The sequence below is a fragment of the Hyalella azteca genome, unplaced genomic scaffold, assembly GCF_000764305.2.
Source record: "Hyalella azteca isolate HAZT.00-mixed unplaced genomic scaffold, Hazt_2.0.2 contig13566, whole genome shotgun sequence".
In the NCBI taxonomy this organism is placed as follows: Eukaryota; Metazoa; Arthropoda; class Malacostraca; order Amphipoda; family Hyalellidae; genus Hyalella; species Hyalella azteca.
In genome coordinates, this window is record NW_025943482.1 from 108,022 (window position 1) to 133,180 (window position 25,159).

General features: G+C 37.8%; 1 protein-coding gene across 1 annotated transcript; it reads right to left on the reverse strand.

Annotated features, from left to right (window-relative positions):
* Window positions 1-23,514: 23,514 nt before the first annotated feature.
* Window positions 23,515-24,798, reverse strand: LOC108676784. Its single transcript, XM_018164921.1, has one exon. The coding sequence runs from the start codon at window positions 24,796-24,798 to the stop codon at window positions 23,515-23,517; it is 1,284 nt and encodes a 427-aa protein (XP_018020410.1).
* Window positions 24,799-25,159: the final 361 nt, after the last annotated feature.

The window sequence follows — 25,159 nt, forward strand, 5'->3', positions numbered from 1 at the left end:
TCATTGGTCTGAGTATATGCAAGTTTGATTAAAGACATACACTTATATATAAAATAACACGAGTAATATCATGCGTAAAATTATAGTTTTAATTAACGAATAAGATACTGATTGACTTCACGGAAACATCGGGCACTGATATTTTCTTTACTGAAACTATTTACATCATATTTCATGGCGATGTCGATTCATTAGATTTGAATATTAGGACATTTTTTGCAAGTACATTTATCTTGATCCACTTTGCTGTATCATGTTATGTGTGTAATAAATATGATCTGTATTCAAAATTTTATTTAGAAAAAAGTGAACTGTTAACTGTGATCGAAAACGAGTGCATAGATCACTCCTTCCGTATTTGAGATTTATATGGAAAAATGCTTAACATCGCTATAAAAAGAGCATTTTATTTTTTTTTGTAAAAAATAAATAAACATACAAAATAACAATGTTATTACAAAATAAGATGATTTGGTAAATGTAATTTTTTTATTTTATGTTATATTTACTTCGAAGTTCTTCTGTGCTTTTCGTCATCAGTTCTCCGGCTCCCTATACATGCCGACACAGAAGCAAATTGTTTTACCTTGCAAGTTTGAATGATCAACTAGCGTGTAAGGTGTCGGATCGCTTCTTTTCTGTGCTGTTTTAGATTTTTTTCATGTATTCACATTAAACGGACCTCTTGTAGGCACGTAAGTATGTCGTATACGAGTGTATGCACGTTAACGACTATAGATGATTTTTTTATGAAAGTATTTTTTTCGAAAAAATTTCGGGGCGATGGCTTGCACTCCATGTTCAAATTTCAATCAATTGTCAATCAACGTTTTACTATTAAATCAATCCTAATATATTTGTTAACCAGTATTTTAAAAATGTTTCTCATTATTATTTATTGTTGTTTGTATTATTATTATTATACAAAGCATTATTATATTATACATAGTCGATTTCAATATCGAAATAAGTTAGTCCTAGAAATGTCAATTTTCTGCGTTAATTCAAAGAAAATATTGTATTAGAGCAGTAACTGTATATTCATTCATGACGGGTCGACCGTTGAATGCGCCTTGATTGATTAATACATCTCACAAAAAACTTTTCAAGATCATAGAAAATGAGGCAAAGAGCCTAAGTAATTTTTTCTGCAGTTTTACTAATGATGAAAAATTTTCAAATAGTTCATGAGGCACTTGTGCCACGTTTCCCCAAAATGACTAGAAAATTATCTTATACATAGAATATAATATCCTTTAAATATCATTTATTTAAAATCTGTAACTCATTGGCTTGCTATTCAATTCTCACGTTTCATTGTTTTCTACTTTCTCACTTCTTTTTCACGCTTAATTTTTGTCCACCAGACCTTCACGAAACACGGGCGGAAATACATACCTTATTGAAAATCAGCGCCGCGTCAGAAGTTTTGGTCGCCCAAGGTTGACATGTCGAGGTAAGTTTTTGTTGGAATTCAAAAGAAATTATGTAATTTGTTTGTTAATAAATAACCATGTGACATCAATAGACGGTAATTAAGATTTACAATTTCACGACGTCGCGTGGCGGTGTGAAGGTAACGAATATTCGTTCCAGATGTCGAATTTCTTCTGCGTTCGCCGCGATATTCAAGACCCCAAGAACCGAAAAAGTTCGAGTTACTTTATTCATGGTAATTAATCTTAAGTAAACGGTGTATTATATTATTCTTCTGCGCGATGCTTACGTGTAATGCTTGTTGAAACGCCATCCGAGTGAGTGTATAACTAAGAGAAAATTTTGAAATTTTGATCTTTAATTAAAAATTTGACTTCTATTTCATTTCAGACTCTCAATTTTGTGAAAAAATGTTCGAATTGACTTTGCCTGCCATCGATGATTTGTTGTGGAAGAATGATAGTTTATGCTTAAATTTAAATAGTCAAAATGTGGTAAAAAATTTGTAGAGTAAAGTGTCGAACGTTCTAATTTCGATCGCGGTTGTGGAAGTTTTTGATTGAGTTTCTTTATCAATTTAGTCACTAATTTTTTTTCATTAAGTATTTTCATTAGGTTTTTCGTTCAATGTTTTCATAAATTTTTTCATTCAGTTTTCCAGGAAGTTTTTTTCATTAATATTTTTATTCAGTTTATCATTAATTTTTAATTAAGTAGATATTGAGAGAAGTCATCAATATTTAGATGCATGCGATGGTCTAATTATCTCTTGAGTTGATAAGCTCAGCAATTTATGTAGTCACGTTAATAATTTTCCCATCATAAACGTCATTTTATATAAATTATTTTCAAATAGAAAAAAAGATTTGATTTCATCCCTCACAAGAAAAAATCATAGCATACCCACACATTCCTTAATCCCATTTACCCCCATCATCGAAAGCCTTCCCCCCCTCCCTTACTTCATCCCCATGATGGGACACTTGTGCGTTATTATATAGGGTTTAGTTTACAATCTCCCCCATCCCCTTTATTTCCCTAATTTTCCCCACCTCTTTCAATTCCCTGCCCTCTTCATCTCTAATACCCAGAGCTGCTTTTCCCCTTTCTGCCCTTCTCTTCCCTCCACCCCCTCCCCCTCCCCTACTTCTCTCATGACGTCACTATTTTTATATGGAAGATGCCAGACGTATGAGAGGTCCAAGAGGCCCAAGAGGCACATGAGTCACAAGAAGCTCTGTATGTGAGGCCAGTCCTCACTATCATGAGGCTGAGGCTCTAACTTAATGGTTTTTATCGACATCTTCATGCCACTATAAACATCGGTCTGGCTCGCCCTGATAAGGGTAGGGCTACACTCTCGGTTCCGGCGACACGGTGGTGGCGTTACGACGTGTTACGATGCGCGCGGTATGGACGCAGAAATATCTTGTTTGTGCCAGCAACTTCTGCGGATAAATTGATCCGGCTTTTGATTATATTACCTACAATGACGATGAAATCCAGCCTGAATTTCACAATAAAAATTTATTATTAAAAAATTGAGATTTTAGATATCCTCCAAATTGTGTTCTCGTTAAAAATCTCATGATATTATTCATGATCTTATTACCTCCAAGGACGGTGAAATTCCGGGCAAGCTAAAAATGTCAAAATTGTTCTTCAAAAATGTGGTAATCATACATATATGAGGTGACCATACATGGCTTGACTTTACAATATTCGTTAAAAATGTTACCCGCCGTGAGCTTGCATTTGTAATCGTTCAATGTTTCTGTAACATACGAGTTCATCGAACTACCTAACTGGTTTTTAAAACTCGGATTAGTACACGTAGCGACTTCTGTGTTGCGTAAATACTACAAGTTGATCGTAACTGCAAACGATGGTATTATGAACATATTTCCGGGCCAAGCTACGTACAAGAAGTACACATAATATTACGACAGGACATGTGTCTAAGTTATTCCTAAGAGCTAACGTAAGTGGAGTTACGAACAACTTCTGAGTGTCTGATGTTATTCGAAATTATAATTTTGCAAAAAATGTGAATATGATGAGGTGAAGAACGGTGACATGAAGAATATGATGATTATAGTGAGGCCACGTGAGAAACTCGCGTGAACTTTGACCTACGAACTTTTACCTACGCGGAAGATGTTCTCCCACGCGCGATCGAGTTGGAGCGGTCACGCCTTTGGGTGTGATCTTTGTGTCAGATCACAGGCTGGTCGTGATATACCGATCTATTGCTCGTGATCGACTGATTTTTGGACGCAGGTTACCTCTGGCACCGCAAAAACGTGAGCAGCGATCAACCTGATCTGCTGGATTGAGCCATCATTGCGGGCGCCGTAAAAATTGCTTTATTTCATGCGTACTAGTTTGGTTAGGTTAGTTTTGGTTAGGTAAAGTTAGTTTAGGGTGGTAAAGTTAGTTTAGGTTAGGTAAGGTCAGTTTTGGTTAGATAGGTTTGGTTAGGTTAGGTTAGTTTTGGTTAGGTTAGATTAAATAGGGTAGGTCTGTTGTTTTTAGGTTAGGTTAGTTGTGATTCGGTTAGGTTTGGTTGGTTAAGGTTTGTTTTGATTTGGTTAGGTTAGGTTTCTTTTCATTAGGTTAGTTCTAATTACGTTGAGTTTGTTCAGGCTGGTTTGGTTAATTCTGGTTTGTTTAGGCTGGTTAAGTTAGTTATGTTTAATTTCGGTCAGGTTAGGTTAGTTTCGAATATTTGGTTTAATTTGTTTTCCTAGGAGAGACAAAAGAAATGCTCAGAAAATTTTTGGGCCCTTCAGTGAATGTCTCAGAGTGTTTCCACTGAATAATGCAGAGAAAGTATAGTCGATGAACTGACAGTCTTAACTTGTATTTAGTACCTGTTTTAAACTTCTTTTAGTAACGTTGTCTGTGAAATTGCACTTTTACAGAGCTTTTCCTTGAACTTTTACAACATGAATGATGACGCTTTGTGTGGGGTGGTTTATTTTTTTAAATTTCTTTAGACAACGTCCAACGTACAATTCACTTTTGTTGCATTTTTATTCCCTGTTGTGAGAACTTCTCTAATAGACGTGCAGCGAGTTTCTACACATGCAGATCCTGCAGCAATGTCTTTTCCACTTCAAGTCAGGAGTATGGCGTTTTTTTCACGTTGGAAACGTGTCATTTTTTATTCGTGTTTGAAACGTATCATTTTTTATTCATGTTTGGAACGTGTCATTTGTAGTTCATATTCGAAATGTGGCATTTTTTATTCGTGTTCGTAACGTGGAATTTTTTCATGCTCGGAACTTATCGTTTCTTATTCATTTTTGGAACTTGTCATTTACGATTAACGTCAAGAACGTGTTGTTTGTATCTGATGCAAATGTTGTCGTTATTAACCGGTCTAATTAAGTGCAATAATTTTTTACAACTACGTCGTGCACTTCGGTAGAGTGCACAATTTAGCGTGATTCATTTGACGCCACATTTCCGCTAAGTTTGCATCTTGCCTTTAGGAATCCAGCTGTCGAATTTAATTCGTAAAAAGATTCCTGTTCCAGGATTTGGGCACCAGCGTCCGGATTGCTATATTTCGTTTGCCGGTTTGGGGATTCCTTGTTAGGATTTGGACTCGGCGGAAGATGAAGCGATCATGTAACCTGAGCGTCGACCTACACTGCCACGACCCGCCGACCTGCACTGCCACGACCCGACGACCTGCACTGCCACGACCCGACGACCTGCACTGCCACGACCAGACAACCTGCACTGCCACGACCTGACGACCTGCACTGCCACGACCAGACAACCTGCACTGCCACGACCAGACAACCTGCACTGCCACGACCTAACGACCTTCACTGCCACGACCAGACAACCTGCACTGCCACGACCCGACGACCTGCACTGCCACGACCAGACAACCTGCACTGCCACGACCTGACGACCTTCACTGCCACGACCCGACGACCTTCACTGCCACGACCTGACGACCTTCACTGCCACGACCTGACGACCTGCACTGCCACGACCTGACGACCTGCACTGCCACGACCTGACGACCTTCACTGCCACGACCTGACGACCTGCACTGCCACGACCTGACGACCTTCACTGCCGCGACCTGACGACCTGCACTGCCACGACCTGACGACCTGCACTGCCACGACCCGACGACCTGCACTGCCATGCACGACCCGACGACCTGTTTTGCCACGACCCGACGACCTACACTGCCACGATCCGACGACCTACAAACTTACAACATAACATGTAAATAAATGTCAATTTGTATGTATTTATGAATGCAAATGAATGATTTCATGATGAAATGAATTCATGAATCCATTGTGGTCAGACTTTGTCCAAATATCGATGCATTTCCTGTTCTTGTGCGGGTCATCCTATCCCCGGTAAGCCCGGCTTTCTGTTCTTGTGTGTTTTATCCTAAGCTGCAAAGTCCGGCAGAAGATTGCACCAAAACTATGTATAGAAATCTATCAGTATTTTTACATTATGACGCACCATTTTCCTGAATGCAGCTCATTGGACGCAGCTAACGCATCTGGAGAGACGCATCGAGAAGCCAACTTTTTGCTTTAAAAGCACACGCTGTTGTTTGTCCACGGCTCCTAATATTACAATCTCGCAGTATTATCTCGGCATTTGCTCTTATTTTAGGCACGGCTGTTGATATTATTTTAATGACGCATTTGATTGAAGTTCTGCAATCTTGGTGGCCGAGTCACTAATTACTCTGCAGTCAGAGAAATTAGTGAGATTTTGTCCTAATTTCGATGCGCTTTTTCCCATTGTGTGGCTCATTCAAACCCATTTTGGCCCGGCAAATTTAGTGCTCGTGTTGTGGCTAAAGAAGTCTGTCACTATTTGGACAATATGACCCATTAATTTCCCAGCTTGTTTGATGTTTGATGTGAAGAGAACTCAGCTTCATTTCGAGCGACGTTTAATGAAGCTCTGCTTGCCTGTTGATGCGTCTGTGGGGTAAGCAGTCATTACCCACACAGTAAACCAACAGGATTGTAAATGAAAGAGACTGGAACTAAGATTTTAATGCATTAAAAATGAATTACAAGGTGTGCTTTGTATATAAGCATTAAGATATGGAAAAATAGTGTAAATAATAATACCCATTGGCAACGTGCGTATCTGTTGAAGATTAAATCTAATAAATGAACGTCGTTGAAGATGAATAAAGAAATAATAATACAATATAACAATTATTCAGGCAATAAAAAGGAACCTAGTAGAGCTTAAACTAACCTGCAGCGGGGATCAGCCGAACGATAATATTAACGAGAAAATTGTATGGGCGACGTTAACTTCCTAACGGTGTTGCCGAGGTAAAGGTAAATTATAATTTTATTACAAAAATAAAAGTCGCAAAATGTCTAACTCTACACGTCTACACTCAAATAAATGAACGAGCATTGTGACTCTGAATAGCGATGCACTTTTTGCGCTTTTGTGGGTCATTTCGATCCATTTTTGTCAGGCATAATGGGGTATAAGTGCTACTTTCTCGAAAGTGTGGAGCTATTGGGACAGTATAATTTTTTTCTGATTGTTTTTCACTGATTGCACGTTATCTGCCTGCGGATAAAATGTATGGTCAAACATTGGGAATGTGTAAGATTGTCACAAAATTTGAGATAATTTTTCTATTTACATAGAGTGCTCTGAGGGCGGATTGTGTTCGTTTATCTCACTCAAACAAATGTATAGGTCAAAGCGTCCAAATTTTGACCAACTTTGTTACCCACCGCACGAGCAGAGAGTGGACGTAGCACTGATACGTGATTTTGCCGGCCCAAACTGGGTCAGGATGCGGGCAAATGACTGGGTCACACAAGGGCAAAATAATGCATTGCTATTTATATCTGATATCATTGCTACCACCAGATTCTTGAACAATATACGTAACTCAGTACTCACTGCAGTGAGTGACAGAGAGCGCATTTTCTCGTCGACGAAAACTTGAGGTCACGGACGGACGGACGGACACGTGGACAAATAGACAGACAGACAGACGGACATGGCGAGCACAATAGTGCATTTTTCCATAAATGAGAAAATATTAATGCGCTATAAATAGATCAAGTAACAATAGCTCAAGTACTTGAGTAATAGCTCAAGTAACATTTTTAAAATAGCTCAAATAACACCATTGTTTCAAAAAGGTGACAAAAGTAGCCCCGGTAAATATCGCCCTGTCAGTCTGACAAGTGTTATTTGTAAGCTAATGGAATCTGTTGTGAGGGATAGGATTATTGATCACTTGACTGCTCACCATCTCATATCAGATTGTTAACATGGTTTTATTGCCGGCAGATCCTGCACCACTAACTTATTATCTACGTTGAACGATTGGACTCGCCTGCTGGACGAAAGGGAGCCAGTGGATGCATTGTACCTTGATTTTGCCAAAGCATTTGACAGTGTTCCGCATGAGTGGCTGTTGCGTAAAGTGAAGTCTTTGGGAATCGAGGAAACGTACTCCAATGGATCAGAGATTTTCTAGTAGGTAGACGACAACGTGTCGGTATTAACGGAACCATGTCAGACTGGGCATCAGTGAGCAGTGGCGTGCCACAAGGAAGCGTTCTTGGACCTATTTTGTTCGTTGCTTTTCTAAACGATTTGCCAGAAGTAGTGTCCAGCGTGTGCTCCATGTATGCCGACGACACAAAAGTTTATAATACAGTGAAGGATGCGTCAAATAAAGTGCAATTGCAAGATGATCTTGACAGTTTAGTTACTTGGGCTGATACGTGGCAGCTGCGGTTTAATGCTGACAAGTGTAAAGTACTTCACCTCCGGACGAACGATGAACAGCAAGATTACAGTATGAGAAGACATGGTTGCAACGAGAGAGTTATGATTGAAATTCTAGTGTGGAAAAAGATCTCGGAGTTTATATCGACTAGGAGCTAAAATTTTCTAAACATGTTGAAACGCAAGCTAATAAATCCAACGAACTTCTTGGACTAATCAGATGCTCATACGAGTTCTAGATGCAGAAGCAATGAAGCAGTTGTTTGTTGCTGTCGTGCGCCCGAATCTAGAGTTTGGAAACGTTGTGTGGTCACCGAGATTTGAAAAGGACAAAAATTTAATAGAGAGTGTTCACATACGTACAACAAGGATAATTCCAGGCTTGAAGGGCAAGTCCTATGAAGAAAGATTAAAGATTATGAAGCTTCCAAGCCTCAGTTATCGACATCTGCGTGGGGTCCTCATTGAAGTGTACAAGTACACTCATGGTTTATACAAGGTCCCCGAAGGATTACTAGAAGTTGAAATAAGAACAACACCAGCGGCCACGCTTATAAACTAAAAAAACTGCGCTGCATTATATTCAGGCGACAACATTTTTTCTCGCTTCGAATCACCGACATGTGGAATAGCCTCTCTGATTACATCGTTGGCGCTCCGAGTATGAACGCGTTCAAGAACAGACTAGATGAAGCTATGGAAAAAGTCTTGAAAAGATCCGGTCAAATGATACGATTTTAGATCTTCAGTGAATAGGTCACGAAAAGTTCGAGCATCGGCGACAAGCCACATCAGGCCTACTCTTCAGCGCCGACATCACTATGTTGTGTTATGTTATTTGGACAAAGTCTCGCTTATTTCTTCGAGTGGACTACGTCCATGGCATCAGAGTATTAAAATAAATCTTTATTTAAAAACATAATTTGGTACTTCTGTTTTGATGGAAAATAGTTGGGTTCTATTTATTAATTATTGTTAGGGTTTTAACTGGTCCAATGTCCTTGTAAATAATCAATTAACAAAGGTCTTTCGCCCATAAGTGATTATTGTTCATCATCCATCAATGATCAATTGTCCATCACCCATCAATCATCGATAATTATAGTCAATCAGAAATCATTTATTCTTAAGCTGCTCGCTGTCATTCACTTATCACTGATCCGTCGTGCTGAAAAAATCAAGATAGAGATAATTGGTTAATTTTTCACCCTAAATTTATCTTAGTTCCTCTCGACTGTTTTGTTTTGAGAACAAAGATAATTTCAGAGAATTGAATGATAAATACAATTGTCGAAAGAATAATCAGTTTAATTCATCGTGATAACTGAGGACGATGAATAGCTTATTCATTACGTCAACAGGGGGTCGACGCTCCCTCTGTTGGCATTGGCCGATTCTTGAGCTCTGAATACGATCATAAATTTGGCTGAAAATTATGCATACGTATTGAAAAACGACTGCATATATCCGCATTATAATTAGCAATTATCAGTACATCACATGAAAAATGCGTTACGCTATGACGGTAAAAAGTGTGTTTTGAAATTATTTTCATTCACAGTGTTGGGGCTAGTCAATAAGTAAACATTATCTGACCCCGAACACTTGGCCAATGATCGCAAATAAAAGGATGAATAAACACTGATAAGTTAAGAACTATAATAACAAATGAAAGATAAATAAAAGAAAACAAATTACAAAACTATAAACCGTGTGTCTATCTAGCCTTTCACTTTCAACTCTTGAGAATCCTAGGTTCGGAGCCGAGCTCTGTGGTGGATCTCATAGCAATGACAAGTTACAGGGCGGGTCTAAACGAGGTCACGTAACAGTAACTCAAAACAAAAATGACAAAATCCGTAACCTAACTATCGATGAAACTATTATTTCCCTAACAACAGGATGCTAAATGATGTAGAAATGTGGTAATAAATAGATAGCTCTCAGAACTGAAAAAAATTAAGTTTTTTGTGTGGTTTTTCAATTCTCGATGCGAAAGAAGATTAAAATTGAAAAAAAATATATAATAATGACCGGAGAAGTCTTAAACAAGCCGTCACTGTCTAATGTTGGTCCTTTTCTAATGTTGGTCCTAAATTCCTGTCAGAGAAGTAATTGTTGCAAGAAATATTGTATCCTCGCTTGTTTATTTTATCAGTGGACGAAGCATCACCAGTCAGCCCCAAAATGTTGATATTGTAGTTATCGTCAGCGTCAGTATCATCAAGTAGGCCAATATCATCGCGCTGCTGACATGAGCGCCAATATCATCAAGTAGGCCAATATCATCGCGCTGCTGACATGAGGGCCAATATCATCAAGTAGGCCAATATCATCGCGCTGCTGACATAGGGTCGCGGTATTGGTCCCGTGTGCGGTGTATTGGACTCAGCGGGTCGCGGTATTGGCCCCGTGTGCGGTGTATTGGACTCAGCGGGTCGCGGTAAATTTCTTGGTTTTGGGGAAAATTTAAGGTTTTTCAAAATTCTCGAAAACGACTGAACGGCTACGAGTGCAATTCAAACAGCATTTTGATTTTTGCCGTTGTAAAGTGAAAATATTTATCATGGTCAGAGGAAACTTTCAAGTTGAAGTAAAAAAGTTATCAGTCCTAATTCTACTTCAGAAACTGGTGAACTGAAATGCGTGAAATTCAAACAGAGTTCTCGCCGTTCTAAAGCGAATAAATTTCAATGTTAGGGAGAATTTTCAAGTTGAATCTTGCATGTTATTACCAAAAATTCCATTTTGAAACGGATGAACTGACTCCCGTTAAATTGGAGAACCTAATTTTGGAAAGCCGCACTGACATCCATGCATATAGTGTAGCCGCTGGACTGTAATGAAGTGAATGAACTCCTCGAATTAGCTGATATTCGTTATTAAATCATTGAAGTTATCAGCAGAAAATACAAATTCTGGAATGGCTGGTTTAATATCTATTTAGTTCATGCAGCCATTGCAAAGCTGAAGGGCGAATGGAATCCTTGAGTAAGGTGATATTTGGTGTTGAAACATTCTAATTGTAACCAGAAAACGGCTGAAGTTGAAGTTAAAAAGTCATTTGTATTAATTCTATTTAAAAAACAACTGAACTGACGCTAGTGAAAAAGAGCGAGACTGTCCGATTAATCTTTTGACTAATTTGGGTCATCCTGCCTCAGTTTGGCCTAGCAAAAAAGGATTGCCTGCATAGAATGCATCATTATTTGGACAACGTGACCCATTAATTTCTCTGAGTGATTTGAACCAATCAATTTGTTATTGTACTCTGATACCTGGAATTTCTAAGATTCGCCGATTTCATAATAAATTTAGTCACAATTTTGGAATTCAGATTGGATGAATTTATTGCGCATGAAACTGACCTCCACTTTGATAGAACCCTTCCATAATTTTAGCCACAAAACTTTTCCTCGTTAACTTTCATAACTTTCATCTCCTTCACATTCATATTTAAATCTCGAAGAGGACGACGTACTCAATACATGTATGAGATATTAATGATGAGATAAGAAAGATGAAGCAGCCTCTCAAGTTCTAAACTTGCTCAAAACTTTAATCAAAGGTCTTCCAAACTTAGGCAAGAGTGGATGCAGGCCCCATGAAAGAGATAGCCGGAAAACTTTAATGTTATGTCAACTTTGCCGAAACCAACTTTCTCGATCTTGCCAGCACATTGCAAGCAGAACTTTTGAAAAGAGCAAGCCTTTCCTGTCTTGCTTTGAATTGCGAAAACAGCGGCATTAATGGAGGCTTTACAAAATATAATGTGTAAATTTTAATATTTAGTTCATATTTTGAATTTTTCTTTGTTTTTTTTCTTGCCATTGGAAAAAAGAAAATTTTGTCTTACAAGTCAGTAACGGAATTTCAACAGAAGCGGGAATTATTTAATAGAATGTTCACTTAAATGTTTAAAAATTTTGAATTAAAAAGGAATTACTTTCGCTGGAAGAACTTTGAACCTATTATTCGTCTGACACAAATATAACGACAATAAAAATTCTTAATATCTATACTCTAATCTCTAGTGTCGTCTCTAATCTAGACGACACTAACAGAAAATATGATGATAAAAACCATATAAGCTTGTTGAATAACTTAATTGAGATCACATTTTTTACTCTACAAAAAACGAGATTGATAGAAAATTTGTTACCCGTATACAGCTTCAATTTCCTCTATTGCTACGAATGCACGATCATTCAGAGAAAACACTATCGACTATTTATTCGAATTTTGTGATCATCTTCAAATTTAAATTGGCACCTATACGCAAATGTATAGAAAATAATGTTAGTCGTACTGAAAAAAATTTTTTTTCAGAAGGGATTAAATCGATTTACCCGCTGGATAAAATGATTATTTCTGTGTTATTACCGCAAAGTTACCACAATGTTACCATCAAAGTGTCACCACACGTTGTTGCCACACGATATCGATATATTCAACACACAATATCGTCTCACGGTGTTGCATCTTCAACAAATAATATAGCTAGCAGTGTTGCCATATTCACAACAAGATATAGTCTCACGGTGTTGCCATATTCAACACAATATCGCTCACTGTATTGCCATACTCAACACAATATCGCTCACGGTGTTGCCATATTCAACACAAGATATCGTCTCACGGTGTTGCCATTTCAGCCAGACGATTCCTCTTCAGAGTGTTGCCAGATTTGCTCAGAAATACCATCAGGCTTTCCTTTTGGAGGGTCTCCCTCTGATCCCTCGGATTAACCTCTAAACGAGACGGCAACGCCGCTTTGACATGCCAAGTGTGGGCGGCATTTGAATATATTGTGTGTCTCTATTTTGTGTTATACATATTGTGTTGCTGCCTGTTTCGCTGCAATATTGTGCCTCAATTGTGTGCAAAATATATTGTGTTAGATGTGTTCTCAGTACATTATTGTACCTCCATTTTGTGTAATTCATTATACTGATATGGCTAATGCCGCGCACATCATTTTGACTCATTGTGTGTGTCCAAGACATTATTTTAACAGCTGTTTTTAGTTACTATTGTGTTATTAGGTTATTTTTTTTTGTTATTAAATTATTGTGTTTTCGTTGTTTTTCTCCTTTGCATGGTAATAACTAACATTGGTATTGAAGAAGTAAGGCAAGCCAACGAGCTGAGTTCATGTCTTCTGAACCACAAAAATCAGGGGATCAGAGTTGGGCTCTACCAAACCCGATATTTTCAATTGCAAAGACACAATTGTTAGTCAAATGGACTAATTCAAGATTATGCATTAATTAAATTATTCGTTACCACACAATTTTCGTTACACGCATTTTCGTTGCTAAACCATTTTCAGTTGCTTTCATTTACATAAACAGACCCTGGTTACATTTACCCTGGTTTGCTTGGTATATTTTAGTCCTCAGTAATTTTTTTTTTCAGATATGATCGTCCTGTCCATTCTTCTCACTTCTCAATCAATTTCGCTCATTATTAACCGATTTCCTTCACAACGGATTTATGTTCCTATTTACATTTTGGTTGGTACAGAATGATTTTCCTAGCAACAATTCTCATTTAAGTTCGTTAATTTTAGTTACTACTTTTATTTTATATTTTATTTTCCTTTCCTCGGTGCCGCTATCAATGAATTTTGTTCAAAATGGTGTGATTTCCCTCGCGTCGGTCTCAGCTCCCATTTTGATATTATGAGTATAATTTAAATATCGTGTTTCGTGTAAATCTTTGACTGTTCATCTATCAAAATATCTTCATTGTACATGTGTCATTAGGGTACAGTCCCATATATTCAATGTTTTATTTTATATTCTGATGTACAAAAATTTGTTTAGTGCTATTAATGGCTTTAGTGCGCCATTATTATATTCATCTATTTAAATATCTATCTAAAATTCATGGATTTTAGTAGGTCTGGAAGCTTCAGATGTAGAAACATTCTTACATCATTAGTTTCATTAAATCGCATGTCGACTGAGAATATGAAACTGCTGCAAACTCCAAGGAAATTCATGATTTCTCTATTGAATTTTTCGATGACGAAATGGTGAATTTTCGTTGCGTCATCGAATTGATCGATGAATATTTTTGAATTATCGTTTCTCGTCGAATTAATCGATGATTGTTTTTAAAAAATCGTTTCTCATCGAATTAATCGATGAATACATTTGATTTAATGAATCGATATTTGAATTAATTATTCAATTGATGTGTGATGAATTTTATTTTCCTTTTCTGTCTTCTTTCAAATTTCCGACTTCCCAGCAACTCGGTTTGCCTGACGCTTGCACTCTGTCTGATTAAGACCTTGTTTTGTTCAAACATTTTGAACAGAATTTAATTTGATTGCTTTGCTTCTTGAAGGAAAATATTCTTGTCTGGCTTCTCAAGATTATTTCTGAATTATTTTTGTTGCTGAAATTTCTTCACGTGTTATCTTAATTAAATTTATTTAATATTATGATTATAAAATCATAATATATGAATGAGTTTGTTTTTTATTTATCTTTTCACTGTAAATGCTCCGAAGATGCATTTAATATTATAATAAAATTGCAGTATGCAATTGATATGAAAAAGCTTCTAATTTAAATATCATACTCCTGATAAGGTTAACCTTGTCCCTCTGCAATTTCACTCTGTAGCCAAATTGCGCTTGAATCTTCCTAGGGTCTTTATGAGATCTTTTCGTAAGATCGATTTATACAACACATTTTTATTATTTTAATTTTATTTCGTTTATTGCTAAGTGTTATTCAGGTGGAGATTCATTCTGGGCAAATTCAGCGCCTTGAGCGGAAATGCCTACTTGCGAGGGCTGTTTCTAAGGGCATTGATTGGCTGCCTCTAAGGGCGTTTGAAGGCTGCCGCTAAGAGCATTCGTTGTCTATCCTTAAGGAATTCGGAGGCTGCCCCTTAGACTTAGAGCATTTGTTTTCAGTTTCTAAAGTTTTTTTGCTTCATTTAAAAGCCTCGTTAATTTTTTGACTGCTACTAATTGCATTTCAGGGCTACCACTAAGGGCATTTGATGGCTGCCTCTGAGGGCATTTGAGGGCTGTCTCTAAGGGCTCAGGTAAAATGCATATAAAGGCATGTATGTGTAGCCCTTAAAGGAATGCATTGGCTGCCTTTGAAGACATCAAAGGCGCCCGCCACGAAACTTGAGCCCAGATCCCCAAATCCCTTTGTCCAAATCCGGAAAATCGTGCCGTGTGAACTTGCCAGGATCCGGCGACTTTAGTGCTGCCCCATGCGAACATAGGGCCTGGCGAAAAATATTTGCGTGAACTTTTCATCATGAGAAATATTTAGCTCACGAAAAAATATTTCATTGAAGATATCTATCAGTGAATGCGAACAACTGTTATTTAATTTCAGTTTCTTCATTTAACTTCTTCAAAATATTTGGGTTTGTGAATAATTTACGTAGATTCGAACGAGTTTAATTACTTCTACATAAATTATCGTATAGTTTACCCAATAGTGCGCTAGATTTTATTTTTAATCGCTGTAATGTTTTCGGTTAAGATTATTGATTTAGATATCAGCCAATGGATTTATTTTATTCACAAGTTTAGTAATTTTAAAACCAAACCAGAAATTTCGTTAATTATCTCTAACAATAAATTTTATTCCAGCGACTTACAAATGAATCCAATCAAATCGGTTCTAATACCTTGAAATGTTTAGCTTTTATGTTGCGATGAGAATTAATTATTTGAGGAATTTAAATGATATATTATTCGTAGTATTAAAGAAAGGTATTACGTGAGGCAATAAATTGAGGTATTAATTGAGTTATTAAATTGAGATATTACTTGAGGCATCAAATTGAAATTTATATATATAGTTGTGGAATCAAAATTCCTGGTAAAGGAAGCTCCTATATTTATTTTGACGGCTTTAAATTTTATTTTCACGTTAAGTAAGAATCAATTCATCTTGACAAAAGTATATCATGCTTGGTTCTTTGGTATTAATGGTCTTGTAATTTTCTTATTACTTTATAAACAACCAAGTTTCTTCTTACATAAGTGAAAGCTAATTATACTTATCAAATATTCGAAAAGTTTGCTGAATTTGACATGAAGGTTTACGCTAAAGTAAACATGCATGGCCGTATAGAGAAGAGAGAGAATTAGAAATCCATCTTTGAATAAATATCCATCTCTGCATACCTTTTATGTATATAAATGTTTATTATTATTTTATATCCATTAATTTCTTCATCCCCTTCCATGTATCCATTCCACCAGCTCTTTTACATGTACGTTTAGTTTTTTCCTCGCCTTAGTTTGCTTGCAATTAATGTCCGAGACAAAAACTCACAGTTCCGAAAATTTCCTTTCATGCGTTCTAACACAGAGGAACTTTTCTCTTGGCTCTTGCAGAGAATTTCCATTAATAGAAATATCAGAGGATTGATCTATGAGCTGCCTTTGCTTCTAGTAAATGGTGCTGCAATATGCATGTCAGTTTAATATAATTTATTCAGTTAATTTATTATATTATATATAATTTATTCAGTCAGTTTAATTTAATATATTTCATTTCATGCGTTATACGTACTTATACTCACGAAAATGAATGGGTCGTATCGTCTAAATATTGACCCACATTACGAGCAAAGACTGGACGTAGCACAGATACATTTCACTGCGCATAAAAATCATAAACAAAACTTCAAATTAAAAATAATTATTTTCATTCTGCATGAAATGCCTGGTTAATATTTATAGTGAATGAATATTTATAATTAAAGAAATTAATAATTAATTTCAAAATTAGTAAATAAATTAGATTGATGAAATGAATAATAATAATTGAATTAACTCCATGTTTTGAACTAAGTGATAAAGGATCACAAAAGCTGTGGTGAAAACGAATGAAGAACCTGCGACCATTCATTTCAAGGAGCAACATTTAAGAACCTCGTAGATTTCCTGTAATTTAGAACCCCGCGTTCTCCTTAATCCGGGAAAGCAATCCTGATCTCAAGGGGGCAATCAAGGAGGGATTGCCAGATTGCAGCAAGGGAAGGAGCCATTTTATTTTTATTTATGACCTCAATTGTAGGGATTGTTGCACTGAATTGCAATTGTTGATAATGTTCACCATGATGATGTTATGTTATTTCTATTCGTATTTCCAGAGATTTATATTGCGTTTATAATGTTATTATTGCCTTTGAAGCCACCAATTAATATATATAATAATATAAAATAATAACAGAAACTCCTGGCTAATATGTTGCTCATATTGAACTTTATATTATTATAATTTGTTATGTTATTCATGTTTATTATTTCATTATCATAATGATCTCTTTTCCTTATAATATTGAAATATTTTACAATTTTTTTGGCCGCTTTTAGCGCAACATTTTAGTTGCGTTTATTCGTTTCTTTGCCGATGTTCCCTGCTTATATTAATCATCCGCAATTGTTTGATTCGCCGGTTAATGAATGTGTCTGTTTTTAATCAATTTGAAAGGCTATTCTATAATTGAACTTATTAATGATGCTCAAGGCACCATGACCTGAAATGCGTAACCGTGAAAGATTAACGCAAAGTCCCTTTCACGTTTTATTTTTCAACGTAAGATTAATATCTCTGGCTTCTTTGACTTCAATGAATAAAATCATTAGCTCTGTAATTTTAATTTTTTTAGCTGATTAACTGTTAATCAGGACTCACGTGCCACACGAAGTTAATTAGCATGCCAGCCATTAATGAGGCTCTTTGTATGATGCACCTTCAGTCTACAAAAAAACGAGGTATAAAACAATGCAAATAATTCAGTGAATGTTGAAGGCAACAGTGAATTAATTTTGCATAATCAATGCAATGATTAAAGTGCCCGCGAGTGTACTGATATAACCCGGATAACGCGGTTCATACAGTTGATATATTTGAGATGATATATCCCATGTTATGTCGTCAATTCAACATGCATTCATCGCTGATTAAAGACATAATTATGGAAAACAGGCTTCAGTAAAGACTTTATTACATGAAAGATGGTTGAGTAAAGACTATAATATGAAACTTGATTGAGGAAAGACTTTATTACAGGAAACTTGATTGAGGAAAGACTTTCTAATGTGAAAAATGGTTGAGTAAAGACTTTATTACTGGATATATGGTTGAGTAAAGACTATAATATGAAACTTGATTGANTACTGGATATATAGTTGAGTATGGACTTTATTATTACAGTATACATGGTTGAGTAAAGCAAAGCCTGCCCATAATACGCTATCTCGTGTTTAATAATTAGGCATTTCTTGTTACTGTCTTGATACCATACTGTACCAAATACATAATTCTTTATGATTTAAAGCTTCTTGGAATAATTCACCGAAAATCTTATCGAAACTTTTTAATCGTCAATTACTAAGTAATAAAAATTTTTTAAAATATGCTACAATAATTCATTTATTCATTCGTAACAATTGATCAATTTTTTAATATAACTAGTAAATATTCATCTGGTTTTCCATAATTATTCGAGAATTCATTCTATTTATTCAATATTATGCCGTTATAATATTATTCATTATTATTTCCATATAGTTTACAAACTAAAAACACTTCAAACTCAGAACGCTGGCTCGGATTATCGTCCAAGTTGACAAAAAAAAAATCGAAACAAGCTTTAGCTCAACTTGGGCTTTTGTCTCAAGTTGGCCAACCTCGGAGCTAAGTTCCCGCGCGTCTCAGCTTGCAACTCAAGTTGGAAGTTTGCTTCAAACTTATGCTTGAGTTTTATAACATTGTAAATAATCTCTTGTAGAATCTCGCATAATTGTAAATAGTCTCTTGTGAAAATAAATACAGGATTACAATTATTTTCGGGATTATGCAATTAAGTTGAGCGGTTGTTGGAATTTAGGCATGATTTTGTTTGAAATATGTATGTCGTTATATATATATATATAATATAAATAATCAAATGATAAAAATATATATTATGATTATTTTACACCATCAAGTGCAGGTGAAAGTAGCGTCTGTATAAATTATACAAAGATGCAGCCATCGCAGAAATTATATTTTTTGTATAGGCTTTTTTTACTTCTATTAGGTTGTATTAGTTATTAATAATTTATTATTATTACCTAAATTTTTTTTACCGCTATTGCATGACAAACATTTTCTTAACTACCGGTTTTCAGGAAAATTGTTTCACGGCATCATTTATCATAACAAGTTTTTAGTGCAGGCTATTTTTAAAAACAACAATTTTCCATCACAATTTTTTTCGTCGACTACCGCTAACATTAATTTTTACTTATTTGTTACTCCGCCAAAAAGTATTCGGTACACGCTCCGGCCAAAATTATTTTTAATATTATTATTATAACTTTTAAAGTTTTTTGCCCGGCTGGAGACTGGCAGATGACCTGAATGGGACTCTCAGCCATGGCATGGCTGGTGCAAGGCGCCCTGAGTATTGTATTTATAATAATATATTATTATTATTTTGCCTCGAAATATTTTCTTGGTATCTGCTCTGATAATATTCTTCAGAAACGAAAACCATAACAATAATTCTGCTTCCAAAATTACCTGTTTTTCCCTAAGAAATGTCGTTATTGCAACGGATTTCCCCCATTTTTATGCCCTAAGCATTACTCTCTTTCACCGGAAATGTCCCTGAAACTAAGGACCGCTCCGAGATTTGCGTCTTAGGACCCTCGTCCCTCTTTGTTCCCTCTCGTCCCCCCACGCGCATTTACGTGCTACCAACACGTATTCGTCCACTGCTTCCATTGATTTTCTAAGCAACGAAGACTTGAACCTGACCGAAACATTAATCCACGTCTTGTCAACTGGTTTCCAAGCTGAACTTTTGCTTGTATTCAAATTTGAATAAACAGTGGAGCATCCGTTGAGCTTGAAATTAGTTTTAATACCAAAATAAGTTCTTAAATGATAGTTCATTCTTTGCTCGGTTTGGGTTCATCTTCCGTTGGATTTGCTGCTTATTATATTTTGTGCTTTAATTGACCTCTAAGCAGCGCCATGCCTGTAACTCGCGTCGACCTCGTGCGCCAGCGCGCATTGCTGAAGCGTAAGATCACCCTTGCTCTCGGTAAGGAAGGCGGCGCCAATGTTTCCTCAGACTCCTTGAAGCAAACTCTCGATGATTTGCTGAACAAGGTGAGCGTTATTGACGAGTCCATTAATGCTGAACTTCTCACAGGCACTAGTGATGAAATTTCTGCGCAGCTTGATAGTGAACTAGAAAATCAAACTTCTTACCACCTAGAGATCAAAACTAAAATTAACAAATTGAATTCAAAACCGCAACCTAAATTCAACGAGGTTAGCCATGACCTCAAGCTTCCTCATTTGACTTGCGATAATTTTTCAGGGGAAGGAACAAATAATTTAGAATACCATAAATTTATTGTCCAGTTTAATAACATTATTGGATCACGAACCTCTCTGTCTAACTCCGTGAAGTTCACTTATCTCAAAGGTTACTTGCGAGGATATGCACTTAAATTGATAAACCATTTGCAAATTACAGATGAAAACTATAAGATTGCGCTCGAACTACTAGAAGCCGAATTCTTGAACAAAGAAGCTTTGATTGGCGAGCTTTATCAGAAACTCTTAGAAAGTAAGCCTAAATTTGATGTGACGTTCTTGCAGACCAAATTATTCATTAATGATGTCCGGTGTTTACTTGCCGACTTGAAGGTCTACAATAAGGATTTGCTGGCAGAAAATGCTAGCAAGCATTTCATTTCTCATATAATCTTTAACAAGTTGCCTATGCCTGTCCGGCAAGAAATGGTGCGCAAAGTCGGCAACAATTACCCAAGCATTGACGATATATTCACTAATTACGTTGACGTAATTAAAACGCTGACCTTGCGTTCCCCAGCTAAAGATTCCACAACTTCNCAGATCAGAGACGATATCTTGGAGGAGATTAACTTACAGGAAATTAACACTGCCGATCACACGTGGATACCTCATCGTCCAGTGGTTCGACAAGGTGACCAGGTCACCACAAAAGTAAGACCAGTTTTAAATTGCAGTTTCAAAACTAGAAGTTCGCATTCATTGAATCAGTGTGCCTATCCTGGCGTAAATTTGCTCCAAACCATATTCTTCCTTTTGATAAATTTGAGGTTCAATACCTATTTAATGCTTTCTGATATAAAGCAAGCTTTTTTGCAAATTAAACTTAAATCGATCTTTGACCGAAACCGTTTCTCTGTGCTGTGGTATGATGAAGATGGTAAACTTGCTGCTTATCGTTACAAAGCCTTGGTGTTTGGATTTGTGTCCTCGCCATTTATCTTGAATTATATTATTAAATTGCACGTTGCCAAATACCCGCTTGATCTTTGCTCAAAGTTCTTGGCTAACCATTTTTACGTGGATAATTTGGTAATAACCGGTAATGATCCTAATGTGCTGTGCGACCTGTACCGGGAATCCTGTAAACGTATGAGGGAAGGTGGATTTGAATTACGTTCATGGTCATCAAATTGTCCCTCAACTAACGCATTATTTTCCAGCGACGGTTCTGGCGCGGTCCACGATTCTGATCACGAGAAATTGCTAGGTTATCGCTATTATGCACAAACTGACGAAATTAAACTTGCTGAAATTACTCCTCCTCAAGGTAACCCGTGTAAAAGACTAGTCTTATCGTTCCTAGGAAAACTGTTTGATCCCTTAGGCATATTCTTCCCCATCATTGCTGGCTGTAAAATTTTATTAAGAGATCTTTGGCTAAGCAAGGTTGGTTGGGACGAGCCCTTGGGTAATGAAATGCTTGGCAGGTGGCAGAAGCTTACCGCCAATGTAATGCAGCTTAATTCGGTTTCATTTCAACGTATGGTTGCAAAAGACAAAGATCCAGTTTCATTAGTTATTTTTACTGACGCGTCTAAGGTCATGTATGGATTTTGTGCATACTTGAAATCTACTTGTTCTTCAAGTAAACCGAACTTAGTATTTGCTAAAGGCAAAAGTGCCCCACTTGAAGCCAAAACCATCCCGATCTTGGAATTGTTAGCCGTGTTTTTGGCTCTGAAATGCCTTTCTAACTTGCTTAAATCTTTGAACACCTTAAATTTGCGTGAAATTTTCATTTGTGTTGATTCACAAGTTGTCCTTTCTTGGATTTTGTCCGGGAAAGTGAACTCAAAAAACCTCTTTGCTCGTAACCGAGTCAGAGACGTAAGACAGTTAATTTTGGATGTTGAAGAAATGTTTGAAATCAGCGTTAAATTTCGCTACGTCTGCTCCTCTGATAATCCTGCTGATATGGTTTCGAGGGGCGTAACTGCAGCCGAGTGGCTAAAGAAGTTAGAATTCTGGAAGCATGGACCCCAGTTTTTGAATGAGAATCCAATAGCTTGGCCTGTTGGTCATACAGGATGCTTCTCTGACCGCACCATCAACCTTACTTCCAACGCTGCTGTTGTGGAAACTAATGAAGTTAATTAGAGAATGGCATGCAAATGATGGAGGTTGATGATATAAGAGGAAATTTAATGATTTAATAGAGGCAAGATTCGCTGGCAAAACCGGCGGCTATCTAGGCTCGTCTCTTTTTGTTTAGATCAAAGGTACGGAGCGAAGTAAACTCTTTCTTCACTTTAAGAAAGATGGAAATTTTAAATATAAATTCTAACATTTCAAAATCTCTACTAAATTAAATTTCTAATAATTCATTTTTAGTTTAGTCGAACTGATGATGGAGCTGGACTCCGAAACGATTTCAATATCGATATGGTGAATTTTCTTGGCGTTTTCTTTGCTTTTAAATTCCTTGTGAACTTGCGATGTAAGCAGACTAATGATATAAGTACTTAGACAGGAGGAATGAACACGAGGGACTTTTCGTAGTATATTGGTGATCTTCAGGCGATACATAAATTCCACTGTACAAGGCACACAATTTATTATTCACTATAAGTCCAAAAGCTCCGGGAGACAGGATCTCAACTTCAGGGGTACAATATTGAAGAGTCCTAATAAACTGTAGAGAACCATAAAAGCTGATAGCAAGGGTACAGGTACGAGCTGCACCACGATGCTGTCAACCACACGTAAGCCGCATGGCAGTAAGGGGCAGTTTCCGTTCACGCGATGCAGTGATCGTTGCCCCAGTGCGGAGGGAGGTAAACTCCTGGTGAAAGCTCCGGGTCGCCAGTTTGCATGACTGGCGGACTCCGTGTGGCAGGCAGCTTCCGTTCACTCGATGAAGTGATCGTTGCCCCCGTGCGAAGTGGAGCGAATTGTGGGGGTGAACTCTTTCGAGAGCTCGTGGTCACCGGTTGTAGACGGTGGAGACTCTCTTGAGCTCGGGGTCACCAGTTGTTTTCAAATTGGTTGTACCGTCCACTAAAACGCGCTTTTTCAAGTCGACCAGGAGGTTGAAATGATGTAAAAAATCGGCGCCTAGAATAGGTTGTTTCACATTTGCGATCAAAACCACCCACCTGAACGTCCGTCGTAGGCCAAAATCCAAGGTGAGCGACTTTTCTCTGAAAACAGGTATGGATGATCCATTCGCTGAGTAGAGATGTGACGTTGGTGGCTTCGAGCGGTCGGTAGTAGATGCTGGAAGTATGCTAACATCTGCACCGGTTTCAATTAAAAAGTTCAAGTTAGTGTGACGATCCGGGAGTCGTAAAACTCGGCGCTTGCGAGCGGTGGTCGTCGTCATCACTCGCGGCTCTCGTTTCCCCTTATAGTTGCAAGGAGAAACGCATTTTCGTGCTGCCGTTCCGAAACTCTTGTGGTAGTAACACTGCTGACCTGAAGCTGTGGAATTGTTTTGTCGCTGAGGGCTGCAGTGTTGCACGCGCCTTTGGCGGTCTCTTGAAGGGGAACATGATCTGTCCTCGTTTTTCTGCACTATGGCGAGTAATTTTGAGACTTGGTCCGAAAGGTCAGATACTTTCTTTTCCAAGTCTAGTATCTGGGGATTCGAGTGGGACGATGTTTGTACTGCATTAATGCAGTTCTCGTCGACGTCCATTACGCGGTCTGCAACGCTTGCCAAGGTCTCCAGTGCCGTGCTCGTTGGCATCGTCGCTAAAACACGCTGGATCGCGACGGGAAGTTTCTGCGTAAAAAGCTCGCGTAGTAATCTATTGTCGAAATTTTTGCTGTCGTGCTGGAGTAGGCTTTGCATATGACGTAGAAGCTGCGATGGCTTACCGTCGCCAAGGCCTTCTCTAGAAAGTAACTGCCGGAATCGTTCGCGTTCGGAAATCGCGGTACGATCTATTATGGCTTGTTTCATTAAACCATATGGGTCTTCGACTTCGGTTGAGCACAAAATATCCCGCACTTCTGCTATTACTTCGTACGGAAGAGCAGACACCAAGTGATTATACTTGGTACGGCTTCGTGTGATGCCGTGTAGGTTGAAATTTGTTTCGGCGTATGCAAACCAGGCAAAAGGGTCCTGTCTCCATATTTGTGGCAGCTTCAGTGCAACTGCCGATACAGACGGTGAGTCGGTTGACAGGTCTGTGTGGGAGTCGGTTGAAGTGGCTTGCCTGACCGGTGTCAGGGTAGGAGATTCTGCAGTTGTGCCGAGCATGGTGTCGAGGAGAACCACGTGAATGAAACCTCTTTGTGCGCAGCAGTGAGGCGCAGTGTATAGGACTACCGTCTGGCAGGCTCCGCGCGGGGGCAGCTTCCGTTCACGCAACGTAGCGATCGTTGCCCTAGTGCAGAGTGGTGCGAGGAGTGGGTGAACTCTGATGAGAGCTCAGGGTCACCAGTTGTAAGACGTGAGAATGCTAGCAGCGAGCGCGGTATTGAGTCCCTTAAGGTCTGTGACTCTTGCCAAACGTTTGGTTGTACCAAACGCCCTGTGGTTCGGCTAAGGCGTGTAAGTCAGAGACCAGACTGCGCCAGCGTCTTACAATTGTCTTTCGTATTGGGGAATGAAACACAGT

Excerpts from the sequence above, each read along its gene's own strand:
- LOC108676784 (XM_018164921.1), bottom strand. The coding sequence starts at position 24,798 with ATGCTCGGCACAACTGCAGAATCTCCTACCCTGACACCGGTCAGGCAA.